Source organism: Chaetura pelagica, unplaced genomic scaffold (assembly GCF_000747805.2).
Source record: "Chaetura pelagica isolate M959 unplaced genomic scaffold, ChaPel_1.0 scaffold436, whole genome shotgun sequence".
In the NCBI taxonomy this organism is placed as follows: Eukaryota; Metazoa; Chordata; class Aves; order Apodiformes; family Apodidae; genus Chaetura; species Chaetura pelagica.
This window is the reverse complement of record NW_009953651.1, coordinates 4757802-4778713: the sequence shown is the minus strand read 5'-3', so window position 1 is coordinate 4778713 and position 20912 is coordinate 4757802. Positions and strand designations below refer to the sequence as shown.

The following is a 20912-nucleotide window of genomic DNA, read 5'->3' as shown; positions in this document are numbered from 1 at the left end:
CCCTGGAGCCACACTCCAAATGTTTTTTCAATCTGTAGCGTCTTGTTTTTCCTGCCATGTCCTCCACCTTACTCCTCTGCTGCTTTTCTGCTCAGATTCAGAGAAAAATACTCACAAAAATAACTGACAAAATCTCTGTATGTTGCAAGGCAGGGTATTAAGTTGTGGAGAGGAATCTGCTCACCATTAGGCAACTGTTTCCAGAAAAGGAACTAGATTTTTTATTTTGATTCAAGAACAAACTGTCTTACTTCTATCATCATCCCCTGCAAAACGCCCCTGCAAGGCAGGTGAAGCAGGTCTGTATCAAAACTTTGTAAGCAACACGTTTTCTTCAGCAGCAGCAAAATGAAAGAGCTGCAAACAAGCCACATTTTGCAAACCTGGGGGCAAGAAGCACCATCAATGCACTGATCAATGAAACTGGGCCACAGAAGCTAACGTGAGGAGAAGCAGTTGAGCAAAATTAGGCAGAACCCTGGGACTGGAGGGCAAGAGCTCCTTAATGACTCTGATAACAATCCTCAGAGGTGCAGAATGGGAACAACTCGTTACTTCCTACCTGCCTTATTCCGAATGTCCCACACCCACGGAACTGATTAACTCTCACTTGGTAAGACAAAAATCCCCGCAAGGCAGGGAATGAACTGGGAGAGGCACAAGTGAGAAAAAGAAAGAACCCAGATGGCAAGAGCCAAGTGGCCTACATGCAGTTGAGATGAAGGTAGAAGTTTTAATTTTGCTTCCACGGATTTTAACAGCAGCAAGAGCCAGAGCTTACTCAATTGGGATTTCTAAAAATAGCACTTGCCTAAGTAACCACACAGGACCACATGGGGCTCTATTTTCCTTAACTAGCTTTTGATCTCATGGAATTCTTCAGTTGAGGAAAAGAAGAAACAGGGTCTTTGTGGTGAAAGCACATGACTAGGAGTTAGGAGAACTGGCTACTCCTCCACACTGCTCCAGATTTGTTGTTTAGTCTTTCATGCAAAACAATGTAGCTCTTAAAGCACACTACCACCTCAGCCCAAAACCTGTAACTGCATTTAAAAGCTGAAACGTCTGGGCCAGCATTGCCCATTTCAGCCAGTGAGCCACTTGGTGCAGCCAGAGCTCAAGCCCTATCCATGAGCCAGGCAAGGACCTGAACCAAGGAGCCTGGGTGCACTCCACACGGGATGCAACAAGGCTGATGTTAAGAGAAGTTCTGGTATGTCTGTGCATTGCGTTCACCCTTCTGCACTGTGTTTTAGCACTGACCTCTGTATTTCACTTGCCTCACATAGGAAGTAAGCACAGTTCATTAAGTGCTGGTAAGAGGTTTGTCTGTCATCCCAAGATGCTCAGATACCACAGCAAACGGATGGAGCCAATGCACCCGATGCAAGAAGGCAAAGTGGCAGCTCAGCAAGGCTGGAAAGTGCAAGAGCAGAGCAGAAGGGACACATGCTGGTATTTCAAACAGTCAACAAGCATGTAACCTGGTAAGACCTCTGAGACCTTGACCAGGATAGACAAGCTCTGCCCTGCCAGAACCGGCTGCCTTCCTGGGTTTGCAGAATTCTCCTTGCTTCCCACACCCAGGAGCAGGCTAGGAAGGGCCCACAGCTGAGACACTTCCTCTTGCCCTGCAATCTGCTGGCTGAGCTTAACCCACCCCCAAAAATCCCCCTACCACCCTCCACAGCCATGGCACAAGTCACTGCAGCTGAGGAACCAGGAGCTGGGAATCCCCCCCAAAAAAACGGAACATAAGCAGAAGAGACTGGACAGGAAGCTGGTGTGGTTTGTAGCAGCAACTTAACCCCTCCTCTGGCTGACAGGAAAGTGAGCCAAACTTAGGAGGAGACGTTTCAGCAGCCACCCTGCAAAGAAGGGCATAACACACCTGACAATACATTTAAACAATGCAAAACATCCCTTCCAACGCCTGCAGCAAGTCAGCTCCTATCCTAAAGATCTAAGACACTTAGGCCCACAAGCGCTTGCCAAGTTGTCAACATGGCCTTTGATATCTGAAAGCTTTGAAACCCCTGCCTTAAAGGCCAGCACTTGTTTCTCCACCCATATTTGAAATGCAAGATGCCTGAAAGCTATAGAACTATTTTAACACCGAACATGCAGGAGTCTCACACCGCAGAGCGGACACGTTCACTGGGAACTGCAGTTGGAAAACTAACAAGTCCCCTACTGCTACAATAACCGTGGCTGCATAACGGAAGACGTGCCAGGGATCGCAGGAAGCTCAAGCCTTCCAGTGCTTTCTGTGTTCTCCACGGAGAGACCGGACCAAGGAGCACCTTGTTTGAACCTGTGTCAAATGCCAGGATGGCAAAGGACGTGGGGCAGCGAGGATAAGTCACCTTTTTTTTTTTTTTAAGAGAGGAAAAAAAATGCTTTAATCAAGTTGTAAAGCAAATTGAGGCCCCTGAGTATGTTTTTTGTCTTCCTTCAGGGGAAAGAAAAGTCAGTTAAAAGCTGTTTCCCCACATGTCAACAGAAAGCCCTTGCATCCCACCTTGCAACTCCAACACTACAGCCCATGAAGGGATGTGCATTTTTCACCCAGATGTAATCCATTCACTATTTTATTCTGTATCTTTTGCAGGGGTTAATGCTCATATAATTGCAGTTTCCCAAATTCAGAGGATATCTTCTTTGACCCTGTGCAGTCTGAGGTTTCCACCCTTCACTTCACAGCTGGTTGTACCACAGTCCCAGCTCTTCTTCAGCATGACCCATGAGGGCTCCACAGCACCTGGGACCACAACGTGCCACAAATCCACCGGCTCCTACCAGGGTGGAGCCCCAAAGTGCCAGCCCTCAAATTTACCGCCACTGACTAAAGCCATGATTTCACTCAACACACACCAGAACTCCACACCAACTGCTTAAAATACCCTTCCCTGCAGACACTTACAAAACAGTCACAGAGCATGGTTCAGTAGGAGTCTAGTCTTCCCCCTTTGGCACAGTAAATTAGGAGCTGTAAAACACGCATTAAGGTTGGTCTGATCCAGATTTTTACAAGCTTTACATTTCACACTGATGTTATCAGCTAGTAAATCAAACACATTGCAAGTGAAATAATTTTATATGCTTTTCCTATATGTGTTCCTCAGAACTGAATGTTCTGGATACATTAACTGTTTTCTGTCAGTCATCTTTCCAATTAAGATCTGCTCCTTCCTTCCTAATTTTTCCAGCATGTTACACAAAATTTAGTTGCTGGCATGTTCCAACAGGGACAAAAGGAATGATCAGTAGAGATTGAAGCATGCAGCATCAGCCAGCTTCTCAAACAACCGATAAAGGAAACACAAAGCATCTTAAAAGCTGAGGCTTACAGAGATGGCAGTGCTCTTACAATGATTGGTCCCAAGACCATCACCATTGCTGTCACTTGTCAGAAGAGTTTCATGGTTGCATTTTAAAGAATGGCACCCAAATACACACAAAGAAAGAATCCCCAAATGCTGTCTCCACATTTAGTTAATTCAAATCCAAGCAAGACCAATTGCTTCATCTTTAATGTCTTAAGTAGTACTACAGGAGCTTTATTCCAGGTTATGCAGGGATCTTCAATAAAACTAACAAAAGACAAAGTCAGTTGTACCCTTATGAATCACTTTCATCCTAGTTTTGCAGTCCTTATGCACAGGAATTTGTCAAGGACCCCAAGTCAAGAGCTTGGCTGGTCCTATACTCCTTGGTACAGCACGTGCTATTTTAAGAGACCAGCACCCATTGCACAATTCCAGTCAAACAGTAAATGAACCATCCACTCAATCCACAGAGTAGCTAGTGGTAGGCCTTGTTTTTAAATAAAGATGCTACTGATTATACATCAGCAAGAAGTCAAGTTGCAAGGCATTAATGAGTATGCTCTCATCACATTTTCCCACCAGCAACAGGATTCTCAGATCCAAGTTTTATTGCTCAATAGCCACAGCTTCTGCCAAAAATCACAAGGGAGCCAGGGGGAGGGGATGGCAAATATGAAATGGGACAACAGCTGTCAAGGTAATTTGATAGCAGCGATGGCTTCTTGAACCAGTGGACACTCTTGAGAATGTGAGCCAAGGCCTCCAGGCATCCACAGAAAAGCCAAGTAAGATAAAGAGCTCAGTGAGAGAGCTGATACAGATGTCTGAGACAGAAGAAAGAACAAAGAAAGCCAAGGCCATCTAACTTCTAAGAACTTCAGTTTTCCAAACAACAACAAAAAATTCAGAACAAATGTCCAATTGAACCCTCCCAGCCATGATGACAAACGATCTTTTGTTTGAAAAATGTTTGCAAGTTTCCTCAATATGCTTTCCAAAAATATCTCAAACCTACGACATCTAAACAGAGTGAAGAATGAGCTGACAGATTAGAAGATCAAGTCAATAATCCTCTATAGGTTCAAACTTAGCTCAACTTTCACTACCAAGCAGTTACCTCCATTATGAGGCTCACAAAGTTATGACTACAAGTCAATTCCTAATAGATCAATATCCACAGTCAAAAGTTTATTTGCTGCATCCATAACATAAATAACCAAAGGAATAAGTTATCACTGGAAACCCTGACGATTTCCATACTTTCAGTTTAACTGTTCCACTAAATGAATCCTCCCTTTAGCAACAAGTCACATATAGGCTCGTTTGTCTGTGCCAATTCAGCACCTGCTTTACTAACATTAAATGGATAGCTGAGACAGCCCCGAAACACCAATGAGCACAAACAGCAAGTCAGGAGCATGTTTGCTGTGACAAGAGCAGCAGAGGGACATCAGATGCTTCAGTAATAATTCTCATCAGTAGGTTTTACTCATTCTACTTTTTTCCCCCCCTATTTTTCTATGATAGTTTTCATTTTCTGTATTTCATGCTATAACCTTCTCCCATGCACTGAACAAATGAGGTTCTCTCACATTCCCCTTGCTTCCCAGAGCTGCTGGAGTCACCTTAACCATCTCCATAACCAGGCTCATCTCAGCAATCCAGCAGGAGTTTGCAACAGCCAAAAGAAAAGGAATAAAAAGCAACAAAACAGAAGCAAGCAGAAATACTCATAGCTTTGTTCAGTATTATTGTCACCTGCTACAGACATGCTATATACTGAAAACATGATCACTGCCAAGATGCATCTATGTGTACATGATGCAGATAAACTACTTCTTCACACTGAAGTCAGCACTTTGACATACACTAGTGTACTCAGTCACATGTTAAAGAGCTAGACAACAAGAAACACGTGACAATTGTCTTCAATAATTTAGTATTGAATTGTAAATCAAACTGCAAACCTAGTTTAAGGTTCAACTTTTCTAATAAGACCTCCAAACATTGTACTCAAGCATCATCTTTGTTGTGAGAAGGCACTAGCTTGTTCGGTTGTGGCTGCACATTTCCCCACAAGCATTGCAGCTCCCTTGCTTGACCCTGGAGGGACAATCTACCACTATTTTTGTAAGCACTTACTGAAACCCCTCACATTGGACACAAGAAGAGGAGGGTGGCTTCTGCAGGCCTCCTGACCCTCACACATGCAGATAAAGAGAATCCCCAGAATGACTGCCTCGAAGCCAAACAGGTTTAACAACCCTTCACCATCTGTAAAAATGTGCATTCGTTGGGGCAAGGGTAATGAGACACCTACTACTCCACACTTCAGGTTAACAACTCAAAGGCTGCAACACTCCTATCTCTTCCTTGTGCAGACTTCAAAGGCTGCCCTGCCTAGTCCTGCCATCACTCCCTCCATCTCCCTGTTCCAACACAAAGGAGTTAAAAATGAAGGAAAAGCAATTTTAACTGAAACTAGAAATCTACTTCTGTCACTTCTGATAGCAACTTTTCAAACAAGACTTCTGTATTCGCACTTTACTGGAGGACATCATTCATTCACGTCTTACTTTAGTCAGTCAAGGGAAGAAGGATGAACTATTCCCTGTCCACCCCTTCCCTGCACAAGCCTAGCCCCCAGGAGAGGGATAAGAAAACAGATCATGTCCTCACTGTTCCTGTCTGTCACATCCATTTTCCTGAATGGGACAAGCAGCAAAATTCTCATCCTGTTCCCACCTCCTATGTCAAAGCAAAAAATAAACAACTAGGATGGACAGATCAATATGATCACAACCACAACAAGGCTTTTCATGCCAGCACAATACAATGCTGCCCTTGATTTGAAGTCCAACACTAAACTTCTGCACTAACAGACACTTTAAACAGGCATTAGCCATTAACAGAAACACGAAGAGATGTGGTCATAATGGTATCAACAAGACACAGGCACTTCCCATTTTGTGTCATGGAGGAGAGTCCAACCTAGACCCTGATGTGCACATGGGCACAACACAACCATCAGAACAGTGGCAGAATCCAGTCTCTGCCAATTCCCTCAGAAAAAAACAGGATAGAGTAAGCAGCATAAAGAGCAGGTAGCCTGCACAACCCTAGAGCAGGGCTGGACGACCAAAAGGACAGATTTTGCACAACCGCTCAACAGACAACAAGCAGCAGGTTGCTGGGCTGCTATTTCCCGTATCACAAAATCACACACAGAATAAGGGGAAAAGCTGAACTAAGCCATTGTTTTAATCCCAAATTTCACCAGCAGTGAGAACAGACTTGGGTCTATGTCACTGCACCCCTCTTACCCAGCTTGCTCAAGACTCCTTGGAGCAGGTGGCAATGAGGAACACTCTTGTGTTAGCCTCTGGTGTAACCAACCTAGCCATGGTGCAACAACAACTTGCCAGCTGCACCAGGAATAGAGCTCAAAACCTTGTGGCTCATGATGGCACCATGGTTATTAAACATACTTTGGCTACCACCTTGTAACCAACAAGAAAAAAGGAGAGTTTCTTGCACATCCCACAAGACTGGGAATTTTAGCAATAACAGACATGCCACTCCAAGACTTGCCTACTAGGTTTTCAGCCCAGCAAAACAGAAAAGTGTTTAGTTCACAATCAGTCCTAAACTGGACACTACTTAAAAACTGCCTGAAAACAAAGGCCAAAGCGCATAGGATAAAAGGTTAAATGGCACCTTTGACACAGTAAAGGAAAACCAACAGATTAAAACCCACTGTGTCAGTAAGAGCCTAGAAATGAACCCAATTATAAACTTTACAGCAGCAATTCTAGTACCCATTAAGTTACACAGAACAAAGTGTTAACTACAGGGACATTCACCTTAACTGTGTCTCCACAAGTGGATGGCCTGATTTCATCTGCTGCTACTGTCTCCTAGTCTCTCTCTGTTTTTTCTTCTGCCAACAAGCAGGAGAACTACACAGAGAAGGGAGAGTGAAAACACTAAATAAAGACACAGCCAAGGACCTCAGGGCAAGAGAAACCAAATCAGAGTCACTGAAGGGACTGTCCATCTAAAAAAAGTTGCAATCATCATGCAAGGAAGCCTTTCCATGAAGATTAAACAAAACTCCTATTATGTACCTTAAATTGCAGGAGAAAAGCTGAAGCATACTGGCTCCCACAAAACCATTCAGTTGATACAAGGAAAGGGGACAAAAATCACTCCTCATTCTAGAGCAAAGTAGCTGAAGCACAAGGAGAAGACATCAGTCTGAAAGCAACTTCAGGCAGCTCTAGTAAATCCAAAAGACCAAACCCTCCACTTAATCCTTGCCCAACTCTCAACTCATTTGAAGCAGTTATGCCCTTGACTTCCTTGGATCATTTTTCAAACAGGAATAAGAAAATCAAACAGGAATAAGAAAATTAGGTCTCCTGTGTGCTTTAAACTCAGTTTTATGAGTTTAAAAGAATAACCTGTTCCTATCTGCAAGAATTTTGCATCCAGTCACATCTTCACTTTTTTTTTATGTCCAAATCATCCTAAAAGCCATAAAAAACAATGAGAGGTGAGAATTCCTTTTGCTAGGAGAACTGTTCATGAGCATTACCACTGCAAGAGTTCTTGCTCCCAGAAAGTGCCTTTTGCTTTCTAGCTGTGGGAATACATGCACAAACACAGTACACACTCATTCCTTTTCACAACTACTAACTGCAGCACTGGAGAGGATGCTTCAGACAACCTCATTTGTTGAAAGAAGCTCTTGAGTTTAAAGCACTTGATTCCTTCCTGAAAAAAATGTTCATGTTGAAGCTTCCTCTAAAAACTGGCAGGACACTACTGGTTTAGTGCTTTTCAGAAGAAACAGATGCAGACCAGACTCAGTATAAATGCTACTCAAGTCCCCAAGCCTATCAGCTTCCTCACGGTGGCTCTTGCTCAGCATCCTCCTTTAAGCCTTTCAAGAACTTCAGGAGATGCTCAACTCTTTCTACTGATCAGCAGGTACATACAAGTAGAAAGCAGGGTACCTGGATGCAGCCTCCAATACTTCCAAGTGTGTTTTCAGCCAGAGATTAGTTGAGTAGTGGGAAAATGGCAAACTACAGAGCATCATCAATATAAATGTGGGAAATAAAGAGACATTTTAATTACTCCTATGTTCGGATTAAGATACTCCAGCATAATTATTAGTTCCAGGATGGCTGCATGTCTATTAAAAAAAACAAACCAACCAAAACAAAAACAACAACAAAAAAAACAAAACCCAAACCAAACAAAAAAAAAACAAAAAACCCCTAAAACCACCTACTGATCTCTCTGTAAAGCCATCAGGGGTACAGCTAGAAAACTTACCCCTTCCTGAATATTTTCCTTGGAACTTTTTGGTTGTGCATTGCACAGAGCTCAGAGGGCTATTACTCTTGGAAGCTTTAATCCCAAATTCTTTCCTTTACTGGAAGATATGAGGTTGATGATTTGCAAAGAATAAATGTATTAAAGCCTCTTACCACTGGACCACATTCAAACAGCAGGCAAGCAACAAGTTTAAACCCAGTTTTTGGGCCAGGAATCAGAAATTAAAATGCTCTCAACACTCAAACGTATGTGTCTTCCCTCCCCCCACACCCTTCCCCAGTCTCTCTCTCTCTCTCTCATAAGAAGAAAAAGAAAACTTGTTCAAAGATTACAGAAAAAACTGGAAAATTCAAAACAGCTGTTCTGGAAAGGAAAAAAAAAAAAAAAAAGCACAACCCCAAAACAAAACATTAACAGAATAGAGCAACTGACATCAGAGCTCTCTTGGTAGCCCTCTCATCCTATGCACAGCAGGTGTGCCCCTGCAGAGAGAAGGAGGAGAGATTTAGATTCTCATCTGTGGTGCATCACACAGGACAGGGAAACCTTCACCCCAACCCTTAACCCCCGGGGGCATTGGAGAAAGCAGGAAAAAAAAGCTACTGTATTTGCTTGCACATTGGCTGCACACACTACAACAGAACACACAAGTTCAACCCTACAATTGGCATCAAGCAACCCATTGCTGTAGTTCTTGGAGACTGCATCCATTATGTAGGTTAATTAAGTCTTTTCACTGTCCCAGCTGCCTTCCTCATGCTCTAACCTCAGGGGATTCCCACACTGGGAAGCTTCACCCCCCACCAAGGCTGCTTTCAAGCCGTGGTGCAGCTTCTCCTTTTCCAGGTTCTCCTTGGGAGCCCTCACACAATACAGCACAAACTGGATTAAACCAGTAAGCTACTGGCAAAGCAATTCCACATTAGCGATCATAATCCCCTTGGGCCTTTGTCAACTGAACAGAAAGACCTACAAAACTGTCAGTCCTGATTATGATAGAGATGCAGGTTCCATTATATGAAAAGGCAGTAGAGCTCTAAGTGTGTTGTGATCTCTTTAAGTGTCACAGGAAAACATAAATACACGAATTTAGAAGGAACAGAAGCAAGCATTTCTCTACATAGGATACAAGAAAGTGTCATTTCTCTTGCAAGTGAGCACTCAAACTTAGTAGCTGATGTTAAGTCTAAAGTACACTGTACAGGATTTTCATTAGGAGAAACAGACAATGATTCTCATACAGGGTTTTGATTTCTCTGTGAGAAATTCCATTCACATAGTACAAGCAACTTTTCAACACTAAGAGAAGAAAAAAAATACTCGCAGAGAGCAGTGTGAAGTTCTTGAATTTGCTGCGGAATTATCAGTGTTTTCAAGCCTAATCACTCCAAAAAGCTCCAGGCAAGCTAGAATATCAACAAGAAGATAAAAATTATTCCCTATGAGGGCAGGGAGCCAGCATGCAACAAAGACCAGATCATATCTGAAGAGCAGCATAAATCCCATACCACTACAACCATGTAATCCACATAGTGAGCTACTCACAGGACCACTGCCTCAGTCTCCAGTGAGGGCATCTCTTACTCTTCTCTGCTGGAAGAAAAGCAAGACCTAGGCAGCAAGTTTTCGTATAACTGGTATCTTGAGAGATACTTCCTCCCCCCATCCCCAAGACTCTAAAATAACAGCTGAAGTAAAAAAAGCTTCATCCGTACATAGCAGGGAAAAAACCCACACAAGTTCATATAGCAAAACACACACTAATTGATCCACCTTGAAGCAAAAACTTAGTGATGACCCTTAAAATTCAAGTTAGAGCTATTGAATAACTAACTCACAATTTAAGTCTACCTTAACTAGTACAAAATTTAACTCTTATTAGATTCCCTGTAATATCAACTGAAGGTCCCTGTCTGCACTTGCTGTGTACAGGAATTATAACTGTAAGAGCTGCACTTGCTTCCAATAGAAAGATGTCCCAGGCTAGATAGGAAGAACCAAGCCTGAAGCTTGCCTAAAACCCACAGCCACACCTAATTTTGATGCCAGATTGTAAATTTTTATCAAGAACAAGCTCACACCAGCAGATTTTATTCCTTTTTTGTAGGAGTTTGCTGACAAGCAATTCTCAAGCAATGAAAGTGGGCATCAAAGCAAAGATTATCATCTTTGTCCTCACATAATTGTGGCATGGAAAAGGGCTCCTGCAGGCTCACTTTCAGCCAAGCCCTGTACTTTGAACCTCTCAGTGCAAAGGGCAGGCAGGACAATCTTCTGGAAGTAAACCAGAAATGGCAAGATCCTTCTTAAAACTGTTTGCTGGCAGCAGAGTATCCAACTTAGGCAGAGATAGCATTTTGTTGCTCTCATTACCCATGAACAAGTGGGGAAAATAAAGTCTTGTTCACTTCCACAAACATCAACAGCCATGGAAGGCTCCATCATATCCCTTTAAGAGATTTTACCACCATAAAAAAAAAAAAAAATCACCAAAAAAACCAACTTCCATTCGTGCTTTCTGCAGGAGAGAACCCCAAGCAAGCAGGAGTCCAGTACTGATGGCAGGGTTCACCCTGCAGAGAGCAACATTACAACACTGCTCATATTTGAGGAGTGGATCCTTTTGACTGCCAGCAAAAGAATGGTGCAAACCCAAAGGAAACCATTACAGAAAACAAAACTGTACAGGTCTTCTATACTAAATGTATGTGCTCATCTCCTGGCCTCAGCTCCTTTGGCTGGAGCAAAGCTCTTGCTGGTTAATTAGTAACTGCAACGGAATTGCATTAACTTGTAACTCTTGAGGCCTCAATAATCATCAGGTTTCAGTTCCCAGATTGACAGGCATCACATGTACTCTGCCCTTCAAAGTACAACTCCTTGATGAAAAGGTCTGTTGCTTCATCATTAAACACTGAAATTATTATAGCAAGCAATTTACAAGCAAAATGCTTCAGTACAAAGAGACAACTAGAAAATCCCATTCATACATAGCTTTGAGGTTTTTGTTCCATCTAGGGCCTGGGTATTTTAAGACAAGTTGGTTACAAGACAGGTTGCTTCTCTAGTATTCCTTCACTAGCAGATATCATCACCAGCACGTAAAGAGCAAGACTGACTCATGTCTTTAAATCACAAATATAACCACAAACACCAACAATCCTAATTTCCAACATGCCAGCCAACCGGCATTTACATGTTATGTACTAAAACAACACAGTTGTCAAAGATAGACAGCCTGTGTGATGTCTGAGGGACAACACAGAAGTGTGGCAAATCCTGAAAGTCCTTCTTCTCTTCAGTGAAAACTGGCTGCCTACCAAAATTCTGGAAGTCTCCCAGACAATTTTAACACAAAGCATTAAAACAATGGCTTGAAGGTCTCCAAGGGCCCCTATTCATGACTGGAGTGAAAAGTTACTACAGACAGAGCCATAAACAGAGAAGAGAACACTTTCGAGTAAACGAGGACAAAAATGGAAAGAGTTAATGGAGACAACTTTGGAAAGAATCAAAGCCTCTTTGTTACTAGAGTCCAGGAATGGAAAGATAAACTGAACCATCCACTGCACATCCAGTATATGCAACCCCAATGCCAAGTCAAAAGAACATCCAGTTTCTCTCCAAGCACGATAATGTCTCTGCCATCTATCCTTCCGATACTGTAACTTTGTGTTTCAAGTTAGTGTCAAATAGTGTCAATCGGACAAAGTGACCAAGTCCACTTCGTGAAAGACACTACAGTTGTGTGTCCTGGAACCATAACATTAGTGGAGCTTATTTGGTGGAATTTTGGTTGGTTTTGTTTTGTTTTAAAGAAGCAATGAGAAATCTTTTAATAGATTTTAATTTCTCTGCCTCAACTTATAACAATGTTTTAAAGAATCAGAACTTTGTTGCTTCAGGTTGCACATAAAGCCACTTAGAACATCAATGAGCTTCTCAGCTTACCTGTTCCAGGCCATCCCTTTCTCTTCCCTACACCTGCATTTCTTTAAAAAGACCTGCACTAGGGTGACTAGGTCATATCTTCCCCTTATAGTTTCTTGAACATCTTTAGTTATCACACCCTTCTCACAGATGCTTGATATATCATCACCCTTAAGCCTAATTTATTACCAGCATAGCTGCTTCTTCTGCCAGCAACTATTGGGCGATGCTGACTTCTAGGCCAAAGGAAAAGGTAGACTCCTCCAGAAGGTTAATGACAGATTTATGCACACCTCTTTCTATGATTATATATTGTTGAAAAGTGAAACAAAAAGCCATCACTAGATAGTTCTGAAATTACTCCGTGACCTTGACAGGAGCCAAGCTGGATCAACCACCTGATCTGGGACTGTTAGCCATGTGCTGTTGGCTGTAGCTTATTAGCACCAAGTATTTACACTCCTATTTGTAGTTGGTAGGCTGTATTTCAGGACCTTGTCAAACTAACAAGAGTGCAGGTCATGCTCACCAGGGTATGGGTCAGAGTACTACAGCAGTCTGTGTTGAGGGCTAGTTTTACAAGCTTCATTAGTGAAACTGGGAGGGACTCAAAACCAGAAATGCAATTGGCCTACCTGGCAATTCCAGCACAGCTCTGTAGAGGCACATTAGCTAATGAAAAATTGAGCTCTTGTTAAGTATTAATGGAAAAAGCACAGCAGGATGAGATACAGACTCATTCAACACACTGCTCGGACGCTGACTTCATTCAAGGCCTACTTGATGGTGCCGAAGCAGCTGTAAAACTGACTTATGACTCTTAATATTAAGCATACATTACGAAGTGTTTAGAAGGGGTGAAGTAGTGAGACTTCAGATTTCCTAGGTCTCAATTCCTGTGCACTAGAATGTCTTTTCCAAGTGAACAAGGCAATATCTGACAGTAGCAAACACCAGGAAGATGAGCAGGTCTGCAGCTTAAGGGCATTGATGCTCTAGGCTAAGTGACCTAGTAACACCACCACCACTCCCCCAATACTCCCACTCATTATAAAAATTCCTTGAATAAGAACTGGGGCTTGTAACATACATGAAGTGTGAGGGGACTAACTCCCTCATCTCCTCATGTAACACCTAGAGTAGTATCACAGCCTGCCAAAACAAAACCTACCTTTGGATGGCTTCATACGGAATTCAGAATCAGAAATGCAACCTTTAGATCCTCCTCTTTCTGCCACTAGCAGCACAAAGCTCCTGACAGGAGACACCCCACTATTGCTATTTGACTATGTGCAAGAGCTGACAAAGGTCCAGTGTTGATTAGACTCACTCAAAAAAATAAAGGAGCATCTAAGGCTATTTAATAAAGACAGTATCTTTAGTTCCAGAACTTCTTGGATCACAGCCTGATGAGATCACTAAGCTTCTGTGGGGAACAAAATAAACTTGCTCTTTTCTAACTTTCTCTAAGCAGTCATAGCCATGGTCAAACACGCACTACTGCAGAGGATTCACTGTCATTGTTCTAACACCCTTGGAGTCAACTGAAGTTCACCAAGAAAGTGTTCTGCTCCTCAGAACCTCATGTTGGCAGAGAAATACTGAAACTGAAAAAATTTCAGCCCTGGAAGAATACTGCAATGGTTAAACTACCTGATTGTTTTCCTGCACTACTGAATTTGCTCAGTTCTATATCTTCTCTCTATTCTACTCAAAAACTGGCTGTGAAATGCTGCTGGCTGCACGGACTGACCTGAAGTTTACATCTGTGCCTGTTACAGATGACCTTTACAGACACAGAGAAAGCAGATAAGAATGTGGTTCACTTGTGGGGGAATTCACTCCCATCAGCCTCAATGCAGGAAAGCATTTGCTAACTTAGCAAACAGCTGAGGGGAAGAAAAGGCAACTTCTTGTCTTTGCTGAATGATGAGAGCTGCTAGCAACTAGTTAAAAAGCAATCCAAGAATCATTCCCAACATGGGCATCACATTCAAACCTCTACAGCTCAAGCCACCTAATTCACTTACTCCTCTCCCTGCCAAACACCTGAACCACATGTTTCTTTCTGCTCTCAGCAGCAGAACCAAGGCTCCAGCTGGACTCCTCACCAAGGCCAGGATGAAGCAGCACTGCTGCTCTCCAGCAGTCTCCTTCTCCTGGTCCAGCCCCTAAAAAAGCTTCACAGAAGGGAGATCAGGAAGATCTGTCCTCCAATGCATTCCCCTTGATGCCTCCCTCTCGGCATACCAGCAGGAGAGCTGTCTGCAATAACCCACATCCTCTCCTCTCCAGTGGAACGAGCACACATCCCCCAGGAGCTCTGCAAGGCCAGCAAAGCTCTTGGCAGTGTAGTACCTGCGGGTGCCATGCTGTCAGACAGCCAAGAAACAGTTTGTCACAAGGCAACCCCCACATGCAATTTTTGTTCAGGGAACAAATCTACAGGCACAGCATGCTAAGACTTCTGTACCTTGGTGGCAAATCCCCTCCTACCTACCCACTCCCTTACTCTCTTCACACAAAACAGTCTCCACCCTGGACCTCCTCAACACCTTTCCCTTTGTATGAGTTTTTCCAAAATGATCAGAGGAGGTGCCTTTTGTTAGCCAAGCAGCCTTGAAAATTATATTGTTTTCCAAGAAGGAGTTTTACATGCCTTTGATAATCCCAGACAGGATTTATGTAGTTTCTTCTAGTTTCTCGTAATGCTGCAGACACAGGCTTACACAGAAAATTGGCTCAGGAGATAGACAGCCTGTTAGATAAGCTAGAAATTGAGCATTCAGATCCATTAAATAAAGGTCATTGACGGGAAGTCTGGACTCATATTCAGCGCAATAGGAACCCATAAAACCTGAAAGTGACCAGGAAAGAAGCCACCTACAAGCCTGGGTTAGAGCTGTACCAGAAAGGTAAGTGACCTAATAACTGGAAAAATGCCTCAGAACAACATCAGTTATACAGAACTTTGGTACCCTGGGCGACCAATCACTTGCTGGTCTACCTGCTTCCAAAAACAGGAAGCTTCTCTGTGCTCCAAAGAGGAGCAAGTAGGTCTAGGTATTCTTCTCTGTTCCCTCCAAAGTAAAAGGTTTAAGTTTCAGGTTGCTGGGGATTGGTTTTCTTTGGAGGGAGAAGAGGAACAAGAAAATAAATGGACAAAAGTTTTTCACCAGGTCCTATGTCCACATTAAATACAGCCACCAAGCATACATACTATTAAAAACAAACAATACAACATCAACAGAACATGGAGAGATCATCAAGTTAAATCCAACAAGATTTCTGGGAGAGAAAAACCTTAAAAACCTTTGCCTGACAACGATTTTAATAAGGAACCTAGGAATTTTCTCAAGGCAGCCATGTGATTCAGAAAACCAAGGGCTTAGAACTGCTACACACAGTTACTGTGACTTCTTTGTAACAGGTATAACATAATAGTTGAGACAGATACAAATAAGATCAAAACATATGACTCAGACTTCCCACATGAGGAGGACTGATTGAGAAACTGCTGCCCTCTGAAGCCGTTCAGGCCACCAGGAAAGCAGACACACAATAGCTTGCAGAAAGCGGGCCAATCTTAAAATATTAGTATTACAACATGAGGCTTTTCAAGCTGAATTTCTGTAGCTCTGGCAGGCAGGGAGCTAGAAATAGAACACTTTGGATTTAGGATCACACATGCAGAGATCTGTCTGTGCAAAACACCGAAAGCAAGTGCCAGAGAGCATTTGAGCAGAGACCTAGGAAAACTGTTGAAAAGGGGTGGGGGAGAAAGCAATCCCACACACTTGTCAACAAGAAAAAGGAGTAGACTGTTCACTAGCTTTTAAAAAATTACTCCTTTACTACTTCCTGTTGCAGCTTAGGAGCCAGGACACGAATCAATCCTGAAACAGGTAAAACCTTGCTCCCCTGTACAGCAATGGCCAATGTCACATTAGCTGGGAGTGGACTTACTTCAGATGAGAAACCCCTTTGTGATGAGCAAAGTCAGGCAGGTCATTTCCTAGACCAGTGTAAAGGGTACTTTATGCTTCCTTGCATTAAATTTGAATGATTGAATTCAAGTTAAACACTCAGTCTGCTCAAATTGCAGGCAAATAGATTTGAGAGTGCTGGTCAAAGTTAAGGTCTGCTAATGGAAACAGAAAATTGCCCCTCTTCCAAAAGCTTTTGATTTATTTGTTAGTAAATAACATTTTTAAAAGAGAAGCTTTTTTTTTCAGACTGTTTCAGAAATTATGTTTATTCACACTTTAAGGGATTAGAGAAGCAGGAGAATGGGACTGTGCTGCAGCTCTCTCCTAACTGGCAGCATAGAAGTGGAACATACTTATTTTGCAATTGTGGACAAAGAACATTAATAACAGGCCCACCACCAAATCCTTCAGCTTTTCAGCCTAAGCGACAGAACAAGAACAGAACTACCCAATTTCATCTTCTGCAGCACTGTAAGAACATGTATCCTGCAGTGCTTGGCTTTTAATCTCCTCCTCCTAAGCCTTCATTCTGTGTTCAGGTTAAGTATGTTTTGCACCTGCCCAGAATGGGAGCTTCAAAACCCCACCTAAACTGACTGAAGCATTCAACTGACACCACTAACACACAAGCTGCCCATTGCACTGAACAGTGGTAGCAGAAACCTGGATGGAAAAAGAGACATGAGTTTTGAAGCAAGCCTTCTGTGCCAGAAGGTCAATGTGGTGGGAAGGAAATTATGAAAAACTGTGAACTTATTTATTTTCAACACTCTAGCAGAAAGTAACACGCAATTTGATTCTCACCCATAATTTGTACATTCTCATGGGAATTTGGCAAGGTTGCTTTGAAGAAGAAAGTTTGAAGAACTCTTGCAAAAGACACTGCACTATGCCAGATCAAGCAAGCTATCAGTTATTTACATTCATTTCAAAGGACACAAAGAAGCCATTTATTTCCATCATATCTGCACTTTCAGAAAGAAATCAGTTAGGACAGAGCTAGTCCTAACACCAGGGCCTGTCAACACAAACCAACCAGCATAGCTGTTCTGGAGTAAACATTAAAGTATGATCTAACTACTACTAATTAATTCATAGCTACACAGACTATTCCAGGACATAGCGATCTCACAAAGGAACACACATGTTAGGAAGTCATCCTAAACTTCTGCTACTGGGATGTCTCCTAGTGCAAGCAAGAACAGTCCTCTGGCTACCAGGGAAAGAAATTCACACCTTCCAAGCCACCAGGAGCAACTACAAGAAGCCTATTTTAAGCACAAGTTTCAGAAACTATAAGGTGGCATATTTGGCTTAGCCCCACTTGCAGAATTAGAATGCAGACCTAATTCTCCAAGCTATTAAAGGACTCCTAGGTTAACCCACAGGAGTTAATTTAATGCCTTTCAGACAAGGGAAATAAACCAACCACGATAATATTAATTTCCTCAGACACGTTGCTATAAACAAAACTAGAAAAAAACACCAGTCTTGCTACAGGTTAAGAACCCCATCATGCTACCTGGAGTCTGAATTACGGGGTGGAGTGAGGGAGGAGAAGAGCCTGCACATGCAGCCAAATCCATCCTAACCAGCCAACAGTTAAGTGACATAATTAAGCTTCCCAGATCTGAGCTACAGATCCCACAGCACAGAAACCACAGCCAAGGGAGGCTCTCCCTCATCTCTCCTTCAACAGCTCCAACCCAAGTGAGATTTCCCCATCACTACACAGAGGCAGAAAGAGATAAAGAAAACCACTACTGCACTGGTCGGTAAAAAGCAGGAGTACGTTCATCTCCTTCCCATTGAGATTAAATGAAGATGAGGAAACCAGTAGAGTAACCATCCAAATTCCCAAAATTGAGTTAAGCAGGAAGAAAGAGATCAAATGCCATGCTGTCAAAGCTCAGCATGTGGACAAAACAGCACCTGAAATTTAAGTGGCCATTAAAATTTATTACCTTGAAAGACCATTTGCCAATTTACAAAGTTCTTTTCAAGGTAACTTTTTCAGTTGAGAAAAGGTGAACTCAAATATTCCCTGATAGCCTAACTCTGGGGTCAGAGCAGCTGTAAAGATCTCCTCTTTCAGGCAGAACATCTCCCAGGGACTGAGCTGCTCGGCAATACTTTGATCAGATGTCCCTGGGTACAAACAGCTCCGTGGCACTCCAATGGCCTTCAGTTTTCCCGCACAGGAGTCCACACTGCCCATCTGTTTGAAATTTGAACTATTTATTTTAAAGCACTCTCCTCACAAGCTATATAGCAGCATTATTTGGCTTGCAGAGAGGAATAAATTTAAAAAGGAAAACAAAAAAAAAAAGCTTTTGCTTGCAAGAAAGAAAAACACTTCTAAGAGGAATTAAGGTGCATTTGTCAGGTCAACACCTCCTACAATTAAGACGGGCTGGAAAGTCTCAGTCCTGGTCTGATGCAACTAACACACACGCTACACCAGAAAGGCAGAGGTAAAAAGAGTCAGGTCTTTGCTGAGCCTGTGGTCCTAGGGGCAGAGGGAAACCTAGGGGAAAAGTCCTGTAACTCTCAAGAGCAGCACCAACAGGTGCTTTCAAATCTATTTTAAGACCCTGAAGATATTTATGAGCTGCAAGATCAAAGCATCAATCAAAATAACTGGGACACGAGCACAGAGCTGAGGCTGGCCAGCTGACCCTATGAATGGAGCTAAAGCGCCTTGTTTACCTCAGCACGTGTGCACAGGTGACCTGCCCGAGCTGCTCACCCGCTCCTCACTGTCAGGACAGCTGAAAAAGCAGGGAGAAGGCACCGCCGAGGAACCAGCGCAGATTCCCGTCAGTGGTTCTCACTATAATGGACAGATGAGTGGAAAAAGCAAGAAAGAAAACAACCTTGCTTGGCACTGTGCCCACACACACATCCCAGTGCAGTGAGGAAAAGAGGCCAGGGGCACATACCGGCCACATATCAGCTTTCTGTCGGAAAGGGAATGGGCAGATCTGGCAGATACCTAAACACAGGCCACTCTCTGTCTGAAAAGCACCTTCCCAAACCCCTTCCGCAAGCAGGAACCCGAGCAGAGCCTTCTGCAGAGCTCCCTCACCATCCCGGCCAGGGAGCCACGAGAAGGCAGAAGCCCACCAGCGCCGGGCAGAACCCCCACGCCCCCGCCACAGGCACCAGCCCACCTTTCTTGAACTCCTCCAGCATGGCATCGAGCTTGGTGTCGTTGAAGACAAAGTGCAGCGGGTGGTTGTAGAAGCGGGTGATGGTCTTGAGCGGGGTGCAGTCATCAGGGTCCACAAAAGCAAGGTCCTTAACGAAGAGCAGGTCCACGATGTTCGAGCGGTCGCCCTCGAAGACAGGGATGCGGGTGTAACCGCTCTCCATGATCTCAGACATAGTGTTGAAGTCAAGCACAGCCTCAGCAGCAATCATGAAGCAGTCTCGGAGGGGAGTCATCACGTCCTCCACCGTCTTGGTGCGCAGCTCCAGGGCTCCCTGGATGATGTTGAGCTCCTCCTTGACCAGGTCGTTGTAAGGGTCGGTGACCCGCAGCATCTCCAGCAACTTCTCACGGTTATAGACCGTGCCGATCTCCTGGCCCAGGACGCAGTCCAGCAATTTGCTGACGGGATAGGAGGCCGGGAAGGTCATCATCATGAAAAACTTGGTGAGGAAGATGGTGTTGGCGCCCACGGCCAGACCGTGCCGAGAGCAAATGGCCTGCGGCACGATCTCGCCGAAGATGACGATACCGATGGTGGAGACCCCCACGGCCACCAGCCCCGAGCCGGCGATGTCGTCCAGCAGGATGGTGAGCGTGGTGTTGACCAGGACGTTGCCCAGCAGGAGGGAGCAGAGCAGGTAGTTGCCCTGGCGCCGCACGGGCTCGATGCGCTTGGCGTAGTTCTTCTCCTTGTCGGTGCCACAGTTCTGCACGATGCGGAGCTCCATGGGGTCCAGGGCCATCAGGCCCAGGTTGAGGCCACTGAACATACCCGAGAGGCAGAGGAGGAGCGAGATGAAGATGACCTGCAGCCAGAAGGGCAGCAGGAACTTCTTCTCCTCACCCACGATCATCTTGGTGTCCTCGCCGTCGTGGTAGATCCAGGTGGTCTCTCCCCAGGGCGGTTGCGCTCCCGCAGCCCCGGGGCCCAGGGCGGCGGCGGCGGGGGCCGAGACCGAGGTGCACAGGTAGTAGGACTTGCTCTTCTCCGTCTTGCGCAGCGGCTTGATCTCGATCTCGATGATGCCCGAGGTGCGGCGGTTGAGGACGATGTGCAGCAGGATGATGATGTCCGAGGTGCGGATGCCGCAGCGCTGCGGGGCC

General features: G+C 44.0%; 1 protein-coding gene across 1 annotated transcript in view; it reads right to left on the bottom strand.

The window, feature by feature from the left end:
- Positions 1-20902, bottom strand: part of CNNM2 (cyclin and CBS domain divalent metal cation transport mediator 2) — a 113532-nt gene extending 92630 nt beyond the window's left edge. Inside the window, exon 1 of the mRNA XM_010000092.1 lies at positions 19768-20902. Within this exon, the coding sequence (XP_009998394.1) occupies positions 19768-20662 (895 nt within the window). The 5' untranslated portion in view covers positions 20663-20902. The remainder of the gene's footprint in view (positions 1-19767) is intronic.
- Between the last annotated feature and the right edge of the window lie 10 nt (positions 20903-20912).